At 47.7% G+C, this 13,391-nt stretch overlaps 1 protein-coding gene across 2 annotated transcripts; it reads right to left on the bottom strand.

The window, feature by feature from the left end:
• Positions 1 to 668: 668 nt before the first annotated feature.
• Positions 669 to 13,380, bottom strand: KLHL22 (kelch like family member 22). Of its 2 annotated transcripts, none has more exons than XM_009571338.2 (7): positions 13,085 to 13,380; positions 8,660 to 8,929; positions 7,596 to 7,761; positions 5,689 to 6,407; positions 4,407 to 4,599; positions 2,792 to 3,025; positions 669 to 1,805 (listed from the first exon to the last, which is right to left on the bottom strand). In XM_009571338.2, exons 1-7 carry the CDS (start codon positions 13,378 to 13,380, stop codon positions 1,428 to 1,430), a joined length of 2,256 nt encoding a protein of 751 aa, XP_009569633.2. In that variant the 3' UTR covers positions 669 to 1,427. The 2 variants fall into 2 exon arrangements, with proteins under 2 accessions (XP_009569633.2, XP_053938167.1); XM_054082192.1 differs by having other exon boundaries at positions 8,660 to 8,912; positions 13,085 to 13,213.
• Between the last annotated feature and the right edge of the window lie 11 nt (positions 13,381 to 13,391).

Here is a 13,391-nt window from a genome sequence, read left to right as displayed (position 1 = left end):
CCGCCTCGTCCTGTTACTCCAGGCTCTTGTAAAAATTCCCTTCCCAGCTTTCCTGGAGCCCCTTTCAGTCCTGGAAGCTGCTCTAAGGTCTCCTCTTCTCCAGTCTGAACAACTCCACCTCTCTCAGTCTGTCCTCAGAGCAGAGGTGCTCCAGCCCTTGGATCATCTCCGTGGCCACCTCTGGACCTGTTCCAATAGATCCATATCCTTATGTTTGGCTTTCCAGAGCTGCACACAGGACATCAAGCTGGGTCTCACAAGAGCAGAGGGGGAGAATCCCCTCCCTCACCCTGCTGGCCACGCTTCTTTGGTTGCAGCCTAGGATATGGTTGGCTGCCTGGGCTGCAAGCGCATGTTGCCAAAGGATTTACTCTGCCTGATCTTTCTGAGCTATAAGAATTCTGTACTATGTTCAGCTACTGCAGGATCTTGAGCCAGTGTAATCTTCAATATCTCCAGTTATCTCCTCATTGCTTTGTTTCTTAGGCTGTGGCAAACCAACCTCTGCTCTCTTTTATCCTCTCCTGAATCGTCTAATGAACGGATGACAAAACACCGCTCGTTTCCCAAACTAGTGTAACTTCCCTGACACTGATGTGGTACCAGAGGATCTAATTAAATTCTAATATTCAGACTCCACATCAAAGTTAATAAAACCGAGACAGTAGTTAAAAAAGTTCTGACAGGATTTATTAACCTCTGCTTGTGAACAAACGTGCCTGAACGAGGAGATCACCATAGTCTGTACAGAGAGGCTTTCCTAGAAATCTTCTTTCCACCATGCTGACAGAACTGGCAGTACAGAAGCTCAGGAGTGGGTGTCAGTTCACAGGCTGTAAGCCAGTTACAGACGGCTGCGTGCCCAGATGAGATGAAGGCTCAGACTTTCTTGCTCCTATTCCTGTTCCTGTATGTTCAATCTTGCTGAAAAGCCAGTCAGGCTGTCTGACGCACGGCAAAGCTGGGAGACATGGGGTGTTACCTTCCTGTAGGAGCTGGCCAGGAAGCTTTATTAGCAAAAAGAAAAGAAAAAAGAAATCTCAAAAAGCTGTTTCAAGCTAAAAGCTGGAAGGAAAGAAGCTAGTCAAGCTGAGCCTTCTGCGCCTTTTTTTTCCTGTCCATGCTGAAGGTTGAGAAAAGTCTCCTTCAAAGGAAAAGCACCTCCATACTTCAACTGGGGGAAGATGGCAGTTCCGTGGTTGCTGCTTTCTGGCAGGTGGGCATATGCTGACTGTCAGTGGCGTTTTGTGCAGAACACTTGCAGATGGGCAGATATTGACTGTGAATGGCGTTTTGTGCAGAACACTTATTCTTCAAACCTTTAAATACTGATTTATATATATAAGAAAGACATATAAAATCTCTAAATATTTTCTCCAAGCCTTTATTTCCTCATCCACTGGCAAAAAAATAAATATTAAAATTTTCTAATCTTCACTTGAATTGTCAAATTCCTCCCAGTCCGATACGCTCATAACTTCTGATGGAAAGTCAAGGTGATACTTCACGCGGTCTGCATGCCATTCCGAGACCCATTTCTCTGTTTCCATTAAAATAGCCCTGGGCAAAGTGAGCACGCAGGCAGCCATCCCCGAAATATCATCTTCCAGCTGCGGTCCTTCCTCCCAACAGTCTCTCTCTGCATCATAAATGTGGACATAGTCCATGCGGATTCCTCTGTTGTGGGATCTGCCTCCCAAGACATAGATCCTGTTGTCTAGGACTGCGATACCTGGCTCTCCATGTCCTGCAGGAAGCGGACATACGTTTGTCCACTGATCAGTGCTTGGCGTATAGCAGGCAACCTGTGAAAAAAAGAAAGACATGAGCCAAAACCAAACTTTTATCTTAGTGACAGAGCCTGGCTCTGAGGAAACTATTGAGGAAGGCACGCAATCGCCATCAGTCTGTTGGTAACAGAGTAAGCACATCGCCGTTTAGCAGGTGTACAGTGCTCTGCGAAAGCTGTGCACGGTTGCCATATAGCTTTGACTCACAACTTCTGGCCCTGCTGCTGCTGGTTAGCAGCTGTAGATCATTCAAAACCGTATACATGTGAAAGAGACAGGCTCCGAAACAACACATTGGTTTGCACTAGGGAAAAACGTTGTCCATATAAATAGGACAAATCTCCTAGGCTGTCTCTGCACCTTATGTTGGGAAGTTTTAGATTTCACTGGGTACCTACTTGGCAAACTGCTTTTATTTGTAAGCACCATTTTACCAGTGTGACATGCTTTTCAGCTAGATTTAATTCTGCCATCTTCAGTGCTTTTATAACAGCAGTTACTTCTTGTGTCTTCTTTTCATGTCTCTAGCAGTTCTAGAAGGTAGAATAAGACTCAAGAGAATTCTCTCTGGCTATCACTTATCAGGCACTGTACATTTAATTACATTATACAACTGCCATCCAACATATCCTTAATGACTCTCTCCTGCAATTAATCATCGGTAATTCAAAAATCCGTGATTAGAAAAAAATGCACACGAGAAGATAATGCAAAGTAAATTTAGCTCATGTGCTACTTATTGGGAGTGTGCACCTCAATGAACGTTATCCTTCAAAGTTGTTTTAAAACTGGTGTGGATTCCAAGTGCTAAAGCTGTAATACTCTGTGGGTTAGACAATGCGTCCATTATCATGACAGACAGCAGCAAATAAACCGCTGCAAGTTCTGCAGCTGAGTGGAGGTGAGCTGTTGCTGGGCAGTTTCATTTGCATACTTAGTAGAAGAACGACATTACGACAGAGTGCAAGTGTCCATAAGACATGGGTATGACATGTTCTTACCTGGTGAACATCTCTTCTGTAGCCAGAATCATTGTTGCTTCCTCCAATTACATAGAGCTTTCCCAGCAGTGCAGCCATCCCGTGCCACGCACGTCTCACCGGACCGTCTGCTAATGTTTCCCAGCGGTCAGTCTTTGGGTCATAACATTGCAGCTCCTTCAAGTAGTCTTCTCCTCTCCTCCCACAGGTAATATACATCTTCCCACCCAGTGCTGCTCCGGCATGTGCGTACACCTGTGTCACCGCAAGGGAAAGCAAGAGGTTAAGGTCTGGACTAATGTATGGAATAGACATTAAGAGGGTGACATTCTTCATGAGTAATGCAGACATCAACATTTGGGAGGACTTTCTTACAGACAGTTCCTTTCCAGGTGGTTATGCTCTAAGTGTGAATTTCTGAATGAAATACACTAGAATTTCTAAAACTTCCAGAACTGCAGTAGAATCCCTTTCTTTATTGTTCTTTGATTACAAGAATCATTCAAACAATTCCTTTTTCCCCTAGTCTACTTGGAAGCCTCTCTGCTGGAGACTTTTCCTGTACAAGCAGTGTTATCAGGAGTGCAAGATATCCCACTCAGTAGCACTCGACTGGATTTTAAGGCTTTTTATCTTCTCAGCATTGACACCCATTTATTATTTGTGACCTCACACAAGCAGTCTGTCCTCTTCTGCCTCTGCATCTCTTTTGTAAAATGGCAGCAATATTTACTTTGTTAAGGTGTTCTGAGATTCTCAACTGAGAGGAATTGTGAAATCACAACTACTACTTTGTGCTCGTCACTTGACCCAGAGCTTTTAAAAGGTGTGGCAGAGATCAGCATAGTTTCTTGAAGGATTACTTATTTTCTTCCCTAACCAAGATTCAGTTGTTTGAATTTATCTTCCTCCTTTGCAACAGTTTTAACCTGACAATGGAAATTCTTGCCTGCTTTAGCAGTATTAGAAATTAGAGCAAACATTTCCACTCACAATCCCAGTTCCCATGTCCCTACACCATTTCCTGGTTCCTAAGGCCACGACTGCAGGTTTGACAGTTGCTGTTGTAGTATACACAGTACTGGTGACAAAAGATCGCTCTTCGTTCACGTATTTCAAATGAGCACTGGTCTTATGTTAACTGACCAAGACGGGACTGCATCACATCAGCTGCTGTCACCAGAACTCATCATCCAGTCTCTGTTCTGTGTTGAGGACTAATTAGTCTATTGAAACTGCTGCACCTCCTTACTGAGGCACCATTGCTTCTGACCAAGGGTAAAGCACGCTTGCAGGACTGCACGTGAGAAGCTGGTACTCCTGTGGCTCAGATTTCATCCGCCTAGGAGAAATGGGAACTCGCTGTTCCCAGAGGCTATGGGTTCAATTTTAAATGGTTTTAAGGATTAACACAGTAAAGGTGCAGGGGAAAACAACAAAGAAACAGGAAAAATAAACATTTAACCTCAAAACGGAACTTGCATATATTATTCTCCTTTCTTGATATCCATTTATCCCACATACAAAGGCTCCTTATTCCCATCTGAATACTATAAAATGTAAAGCTACAAATGAGAAAAGCATCTAAAAAGATGAAATCAGGGCCCTGCAGCAGTGTGTGTGTCGAACTCCTTACCTCCTTCTTCAGAGGTGCAACATATTCCCAAGTGTTGCTTTTAGGATCGTACCTCTCCACCTCCCTTAGGTCTTCATGGTAATCACGGCCAGCAACAGCATAGATATAGTTGTCCACAACACAAACACTAAGATCGGCGTGTTCTTGCTGTAGGGACTGGATCTGGAACCATTTGTTGTGTCGCGGGTCGTACCTTATAACAGAATGGGATCAAAGGAAGTTATTCCTACAGCCATGGGATCATTGCTGGATACCAGACAGCACCAGAGGCGCAGGTTGCTGTGCCGTTTTTGGCTGAAACTGAGCTCGGCTGTGAGCCAAGTGAAAGTTGGCCTTGTCAGCATTTTATTATTATCAAAGTTGTTTTGATCTATTTTTAGAAGATGTATTTAGCTGATATAATCATGCTATAAAAGCCTAGGTTTTCCATTCTCTTATGCACTGCTGTTAGATATCAAAATCTCAGCTTGTACAAAGCCACTCTACGAGGTAAAACAATCTAAAAATAGCACAAAGACTGAATGTGGATCTTCAAGAGGCCATGAAAGGCATAAATATGTGGTGGGTTCTTTGATTCTTTTCCCCAGTTATTTGCTGCTTAAAGTGAACCTCACGATTAATTTTCAGATCAAAATATCTCTCTGGTCTGGAAATGCAGTTACAGAGAAAAATGGTTATGAGGTGAGACTATGCACACCATAAAATATGGGCAACTCAGCTAAAAATGACTACATTATAAAGACAAAAAGGTTTATATCTGGTCATGCAGTGTAATGGGCATTGAGATGTAAACCTGATCTATCCTCTGGCTCTTTTCCTCGGCACAGAAGCACTTCAGAGTACCCCAGGATGCTGCTATCTTATTTAAAAATCCTTTTTGGTGGCTAAACCCCTTTGTACTGGGACCAAAGCTACACAAGAAAACTTCTAGAAAATCCTAGTTCAAGAGTATCTAGACAGTTTAGGGTCTAGGGAATGCTAGTTTATCACTGCCTCCCACACCTTTGATACTTCCCCTCTCCAATAAGGCAGGAAGTAGCGCAGGTCACACTAGTGAATGAGGAGCTGTTTCTACCCTGTCAGCTTGGCTTTGTCCCATAAGCACTGCTGGAAGCTTCCTGCTACTGAGGGTCATTTTTTTATTCCTTTATTCCTTGTGTTTCTTTCAGCAAGGCCCCTACTCAGTTCCTGCTCTTTGGGGTAGGAAGCGCACAGACTGCTTACAGGCTCAGACAGGCAATAGGGTGGGAGTATAATAATAGCAGGATCATCCTTCTCTTACCTCCAACACCTTGACTCTGCTCGAAAACCACTTACATTGTTGTCTCCGCCAATTAAATATACAAAGTTATTGAGAACAGCAATCCCCTGGTTGGACATTCTGGGAGCTAGTGCTGCTGTAAAGTGCCTCCACTCTCCCAACAAGGGGTTCAGGTACTTGGCTTGATCACTGAGGACAATGGATGGAGTAGAATGCATCCCTCCAAATCCCACTACACACTGGAACTCTGATCTCAGCTGTGTCTGGGAGCTCTGAAGCATTGGCTGGAGACATTCGTTCTTGTGGTACATTAATGCATCTGCGACTGTTTCTTTTAAAGGACATGGACTTAATTTGTCATGAAGCCTTTGCAGGATCTGGGGTTCCATGAGAGGAAAACGAACTGTCTCAAGTAGCTTAAGAGGCTCCATCAGGGAGACCTGGTCTGACTCCAGCTGCTCTGGAGAATAATGATAAAACAGTGCCCCGTCATAAACTTCAAACTCATAGTTAACCTCCAAGCGGTTGCTGCTGAGAAGGGAGTAGACCTTTTGCAAGGGCAGCTGTCGGTACACTTGAGTCCTTGAGAAAGCAGCAAAGTTCTTCAAAATGTAGGAGTCCAGCTGCTCACTCAAATGTCTCAAGTCGTAATGGTCAGCCAGTCGGTACACATCAAGGATGTTCTCTTCGTCTACCCAGGACATGAGGAAATCACAACAGAATTTAATGACTTCTGGAATCTGCAAGAGAGAGATATTTTTCATTTCAGACACCACTTGCGTCATGCTCAAGAGACAGATGACAGAAGCCTGGGATGACTACAAGAATGTTGTCCAAATGACAATCACTCTCCTTCCAGCCTGATCACCATGCGCGGTTGTACCCAACTCAACATGGGTATTTAGATAAATATAGATTTTCAGCCACACTGTACTGCCAGCCTATGAGGTTGGTGCAGTAGCAATGTGTCATCTCCCAAGTCACAGGGGACACTGGACAGTCAGGCTGACAGGTTTGTTAGTGTGGTACCGAGCTGCAGCGACTTTGAGGCACTCATGGACATGGAAGGCACAGAGGACATGGGAAAGCCAGGCTTACAGCCACTCCGTAACTGTTCTTTCAGATCATTGCAGACACACTATATCAAAGGCAGTATCTGTAACACGTAGATCTGCATCGCTCAAAAGCACAGGAAGCTATCTGAAAGGAACATTTAGTGTTCTTTTCTGAATATGGTTTGAAGTTGTATCTGGCAGGGGGCACTACTGGCTCGTGAAAAACCAATTGCTGTCCAAGAGCCCCTTGGCTAAGACTTGGTGCCAAGTGTGTGGAAACCACCAAAGCAAGCACTTGGGAAGTTTAAGAGTGAGTGCCAAAGCCTTGCGCAGTGGTTTCCTGCAGGGGAAATTAGAGAAACAACCTGTCTTAAAGGGACACGAACTCTGCACTTAATGCAGAAACCATGGCGACAGGATTTCCTGAAGTGATGGGGTCAGAGGAGGTTGTGCGGAGCTTATGTGCCTGTGGGCTCCATCTGGGGAAGATCTGGAGCAGCACAACCATTTCTGAGCAGCAAGCCCTGTCCTTTACCATTGCCCACAGGTATTCTGTTCTAGGGAATCATTCACAAGCCGGTCAGTGGAAATGAGTGCAACATAAAACAGTCCTCAAAATGAAATGGTAGATGTTTATAAGTAATAAAACCACTGGCACAAGTGGGATGTGCAAGTACTCATTCATTGTTCCCGCCCTTCCATGGTTAGCTCCAGTGGACACAGCTAACCATGAGAAGGGAGAAATTTTCCCAGAGAAATTCTTCTCATCAGTTCCTGCACTTATTCACCCCCAACTCTCCATCTAACCAGACAGCCCTGTTTTCTGTGTCTCTCATTGTCGCTTCATTTTTGTCACCTCTCCCAGTACTTCACCTGAAGCTGACAGGCGGCAGCTAAGGTTTCCTGTACACTGTTCACACTGAGTTCCAGCTCAGAAGTGTAAATGAAGTTCAAGATTTTACACATTGCATTGTAGGAGATGCCATGAATATGAACTTCTTCTTGTTCCATCTCTCGCAGTCCTCCTGCAAACATCCCTCTGTAAAAAAGACAATGGCACACGCTATGGCAGGTTTGCACTGAAGCTGTTTCCAGTTTGCTTAGCTTACCTTGCCCTGTGAACAGAGAAGACATTCAGAAAGATAAAAATGTAGCCAGACACTTTGTGGGATTCCCTCTTCTCTAAGCCATGATACAAAGAGGATGAGCCTTTAGGAGCTAAGAAAGGGCCTTTCTTCATTCTGCAGGAAAACAGCAGGGGCCATCAGAAAGGTGAAGGGCTTAAAACACAGACCCAGTACATACGGAGAGTCAGTGGGCAGAGGTGGATATTCTGGGTGTGGGGGAAGAGGAAAAGCAGAGGAACGTGGGACTGTATTTTTTCTAAGCTAAAGCAGTTCTCCCTCCAGGTAGAAATTTGCCTGGGTTGTCTTGGGATTTGTTTGTTTGCTCTATGAAAACACAATCAGATCAGAAACTGCCAGTTAAACTGACCGGGACAGTGCTTGAAGTGACAGCGAGTCACCCATAAGCACCTCGCAGCGGAGTGACACGTGTCTATATAAGACACAAACCCAATGTTTTGTGTCTTACAAAATGATCACCACTACAGGAACAGTCTCACAATGCTCAGGACACGTTAAAAGCCACCCAGAGAACATTTACGCAGAAGACTCCTGTTAAGACAGCCTCTCCTCTTTATATCCCTCCAAGAACTGCAGGCAGGGAGTCAGTGGAGATAAACTCAGTGTGCTTATTTCTGTAGAGACATGGCAGAGATATGAATAAATCCATACTAAGTATTTTGAAACACACTGAGCTCTGTCTTACGGCTCCAATTTTACCCCCAGGGGCAGTGCACTAAGGCAGAAGATCTGGATGTTGCAGGCTGGAGTAACGCTCAGACACATGCTTGTTTCTGCCATACTGAAGGATACCTGAAATAGTCACAGGACGCAGCCAGAAGTATGCGATGAGCCTCAATCGGTTTCTCTTCCACTACCAGAACTACATCGAAGAGGATGCTGCTGTCTCGGAGAGACACGAGGCCGCTGAGCAAGGCCTGGGAGTGCTCTGCGCTGCGGTAGGTGTTGCTGGTGCGCTGCTGAAGGGAGGGCTCCAGCTGGGCTTTGTGTGGCTGAGTCAGCTCCTGATCCTCCGCCATCCCAGGCAGAAATGCTCGGCCACCAGCTGCAGCAGAATGAAATCTGTGAGGCAACAGAATCAGCAACGGTTTGTGCCTTTTGCGTTACGAACAGTCCTCTGACCCCTGTCACGGAAAAGGACTCAAACCAACCCTTCTGTCAGTGGAGAGACAGTTCTGCCCTGGAGAAACACCTCAGACTGGCGATACTGGACACGGGCAGGGGCCCGTGGGTGCACCGCAGTGGCAGAATGGGTTGTTTCAAACAAGTTTTCTCACCTGGGGTTTCAGTCCGAGAATCAGTGGATGTAGCAGGGGGGATATTGTTTTCCTTAGCACGAGTTTCACTTCCCAACCCTTACCAGAATCTCGTTTCCTCTGTATTTCTGCATCATTACAACAGAGAACGAACATAATTTTTTCATACTACCCAATACTCTCACTTAACTTTGCTGTGATACAAACTGCACCTTCTATCTATCTCCTGGAATCTGAAAGCTTTCCTCTTTCCCTGTCTTTGCTTTTTAATTTTCTCTAGCTAAGCACATTTCCATCTATCACTCTATAAAATACTACAGGAAACTGTACGCTTCTAAGTGAGTTTCTTCACTGTGCCAACTTCAAGATGGCATGCACAACTGCTTTTCACTTCACTGTGATTTCCTGCACTGGGAGAGCAGCTCCTCTAGCGCAGGCACAGCCGAGGGCCATCCTGCCCCTTTTTCCAGGGCTGCCCTTTACACTGCGGGAAGGGCCCTATGGCATGTGGGAAATGCCTGTAAAAAGCTTTCCTTGCGCTCACTGGAAATCCTCATCCTTCTAAGAATGCAGGTTATAGGAGTGGAGTAGCTCAGCTAGAACAGGGAAAGGAAAAGTTAAAGGCATAGTAAAACAGATGTGGCAATAGAGCATGCAGTGTTGGTCCTATCTGAATCTCTAAGTGCAGAGGGATTGTTACACTCGGTGTTTCCTGCCTCAGTAAAGAACGTTCTGGGGAGTGGGAATTGATACAGCATACGCCTCCCGAGATTATGGACTGAATCCTGCTCCCTAAGAACAGATGTGTGTTTTATCTGGGAGCGCTGCCCCGTGGCTGGGTCAGGGCATGTGTCCTGGATGCCATTAGGGGTACACTCAGTCTTTAGTCCCCATGGGGACATGCTGTGCACTCATCCCGTGCTTTAAACCCAGTGTTTACATTGCTTCCACCTGTTATGGTACTGCATGGTACGAGATACCCCCAGACAAGCATCCACCCTGTCTGCGACCGGCATCTGTGTTGTATAGTGATGCTCACTGGGATGTGGGGGGAGTTTAGGGTTTTTGTGTGCAGTTGTGCTGACAGCCTGGATTCTCTGCTGTAGAGAAATGCCTGGATACAGGAAGGATTATCCAAGTCAGTTTCTATGGAAACTCAGACATTTCTGTATGGAAGAGCTCCCGGCTGTCAGCTCCATCTCCACAAAGAGGTGTTCCATGCCGACAGTGATATTTGCTGGTGCATCAGCTGCGCCCAAAATAAACCAGAGCTTGCTGGTGTCAGATATCCAAACCAGCTCAGGTCGCTGCCCTGTGAACAGGCAGTTTGAGCTTCGGGGGTTCCATGCTTGTTTAGAGTTGTGGAATAACTTAGGCTGGATAAAACCTTGGGAGACCTCTAATCCAATCTCCTGCTCCAAGCAGGGAAAACTCCAGCATTGGGTCAGGACACAGTGAGCCCCATCTAGTCGAGTGTAGAAACTCCATCCTCATCAACTGTCAGAAAACTGAGTGATTCACCATCAAATCTGTTTTCTTCTTTATCCTCTCTGAGGACAATTGCCTCTGTGCACCACAAGAGCCCAACTCTACAATGTCCAGTACCCACCAGACAGCTTAAACAACGAAAACTGGCTTTCCCCTCAGTCAATTATTCTCAGTATTGAGCAATCCCAGCTTTCTTGCCCTGCACGCTTGTCCACCTCCTTGTGCACGCTCCTGCCCCACATGGTGGCTCCCACTGCATTCACAGGGCTTTTCCTTCATCACGGAGCCCAAAGCCGGGCCTGGTACTAAGGTTCTGTGAGCTGATAAGTGCTGAATAGAGTGGGAAATAACAATTTCTCATGACCTGCTGGCTATGCTGTTGCTACCATAGCCTGGCATGACACTGGCCCCCAGTGAACAGAGGAATTCTATTCACTTGGTGCTCATCAGAACCTCTCTCCTCGTAAAGCTGACTCCTGGCCAGGCTTGACTCCGTCCTGCTCTGATACATGGAATGATTCCAACCCAGGTGTGTAGCTTCATGTTTGCTATTGAAATTCCCGTGTTTCTTTTTGGTCTATTCTCAAAGCCTCTGTCTCCTTCCTCGCAGGCCACCTTCTTCGTAGCTTTTCTCTAATACAGAGCTAACAGTACGGCAAGCAGATGGTGATCCAAACAGATCAGACCTTTATAAGCCATGGTTCCTTGAAGGAAGCTTCAAATCTGTGTCCTAGGACTTCCCACAACTTTACCTCTCCCTAGGGAGCAACAGGAATTAGGATCTGAGCCAGACTTCAGCTGGAAGCCTGAGAAGAAGACAAGACACGAGGCTAGAGCAAAATGCTCGTTCTGCTGACTCCCAGGGGCTGCAAATACAAACAGGCAAAACCTGGCTGTGCACCAGGACTGTGGTGGGGCAGAGGGCATGCAAACAAACAGATCTACTAGCCCCGAGGGTGCAGAATGGGGAGGCAGCTGGGTGCTGGCCAAACCCAAACACAAACAGATGTGATGGCACCAACAATGTAAACGGAAAAGCAAAACCATTGTTCATTCCAGATGGAGTGCAAATTCCAGAATAATTCACCAACCAAATCATAACACGTGATGGGTGCTTGTAAGACGCTGCTGGAGAGAACTGAGCACATGTTGTGTGTGGATGTAGCTTGGGCAGTTTCATGCTTTTGAAGAACAAGGGGAAAGAGAGGTGTGAAGGAAAACCAGCAGCTTTACTCAGCAGCGCCGCTTTCAGAACTATCCCTCTGTGCATTCATAACTGGGCAAAGCAAATCTTCCTGAAATCTCACTTCACTGTAGGAACCTTCCACAAATGCAGGAAACAACCCAAACAACCCCTTTGGACAGAGGCCCCGCAAAAAAGAAGGAACAGAGGCAGCTGGCAGTACAGAATTTCTCAACATCAGTCTTGAACACTCCACAAATGCCGAGACACTCTGGCCAGGTCCAAGCACACCATCCTTCCCTAAGTCACCACCAACAACAGCCAAGCGGATCGCTTCGGGCTGAACTCCGGGGGCCATTTGCAGTTCCCAGTATTCCCAGGAGCTCCAAGTATGGGAGGAACCCTCAAGGTGCGGTTCGGGAAACGGCGTGTGCGAACTATGCTATCACAAATCCTGGCAATCAACCCTTTCAGCAAACACCGGTGGGTTTTTTTTCCGGGTCTATTTCAAGTTATCGCTAAGATATATCGAGAATAAAATGGCTCATTTAATATATATGGACACAAATCCTGTGAAATGCATCTATATTTAAATACAGAGATATTTTAAACATCTTTTCCCCCATGAGCAGTAGTACAAACTGAAGAAGACGAGTTTTCTAACTCATAACTCTGTAAGCAGGAGCAGCGGGACAACTCCTGGTTTTGGGGTGCAGCAGGACACGGGGAGAGCCCAGACCGGGGCTGGGGGAGGCAACGGGACAGTGCCCGGTGCCAGGGGGCAGCGGGACAGGGGACAGTGCCTGGTCCTGGGAGAGCAAGGGGACAGGGGGACAGGGAGCAGTGCCCAGTGCCGGAGGAGTAAGGGGACAAGCGGACAGCCGGACAGGGGGCAGCGTCCGGTACCGGGGGACAACACCTTGTCCGGGGGGCAGCGCCCGATCCTGGGGGCAGCAGGGACAGGGGTCAGCGCCCGGTGTCGGAGGAGCAAGGAATCAAGGGGATAGCGTTACAAGGGACAGTGCCCGATCTCAGGAGAGCAAGGGGACAAGGGGACAGCGGGACAGGGGGCAGCGCCCAGTCCCCGGGAAGCAAAGGGACAAGGGGACAGCGGGACAGGGGCAGTACTCGGTCCAGGAGAGCAAGGGGACAGCCGGACAGCGGGCAGCTCCCGGTACCGGGAGGAATCGGGGCAGGGGGCAGCCCCGGTGTCTGGGGGCAGCGGGGACAGCGGGCCCGGCCCTCCCGGTTCCCCCGGCGATGGGGGCCCCGCTTCCCCCAGGCACCTACCGAGTGCGAGGCCTCGCCAGCGCCTTCCGCCTTCCTCCGCGCACCGGAAACGTCGGCGCCGCCCGTGACGCGCCCGCCCAGCGCTGGGGGAGGCGGCGGCGGGAGAGCACCCCGCTGCCGTGTCCCCGGTGCTGCGGGGGGCCGGGCAGCCCGGACCCCGCGCGAAGCCGCCCCCACGGGACCGGGGCGCGGGGCGGGACCGGGAGCAGCGGGACGGGACTACATTTCCCAGCGGGCCCCTCGGCGGGGCGGGACCACATTTCCCAAGAGGTCTTGCGGCTGGACCGGGACTGCATTTCCTAGCATG

Source organism: Cuculus canorus, chromosome 17, assembly GCF_017976375.1.
Source record: "Cuculus canorus isolate bCucCan1 chromosome 17, bCucCan1.pri, whole genome shotgun sequence".
NCBI lineage: Eukaryota > Metazoa > Chordata > Aves > Cuculiformes > Cuculidae > Cuculus > Cuculus canorus.
This window is presented reverse-complemented; position numbering and strand designations above follow the sequence as displayed.

What these genes read in the sequence shown, in the direction of transcription:
- KLHL22 (XM_009571338.2), bottom strand. Translation starts at nt 13,380, where the DNA reads ATGCAGTCCCGGTCCAGCCGCAAGACCTCTTGGGAAATGTGGTCCCGC. An exon ending in GCGTCCTGTGACTATTTCAG is followed by an intron (nt 7,762 to 8,659) that starts GTATCCTTCAGT and finishes TCTTTTTTACAG; the next exon opens with AGGGATGTTTGCAGGAGGAC. An exon ending in TTGCACCTCTGAAGAAGGAG is followed by an intron (nt 3,026 to 4,406) that starts GTAAGGAGTTCG and finishes GCGGTGACACAG; the next exon opens with GTGTACGCACATGCCGGAGC.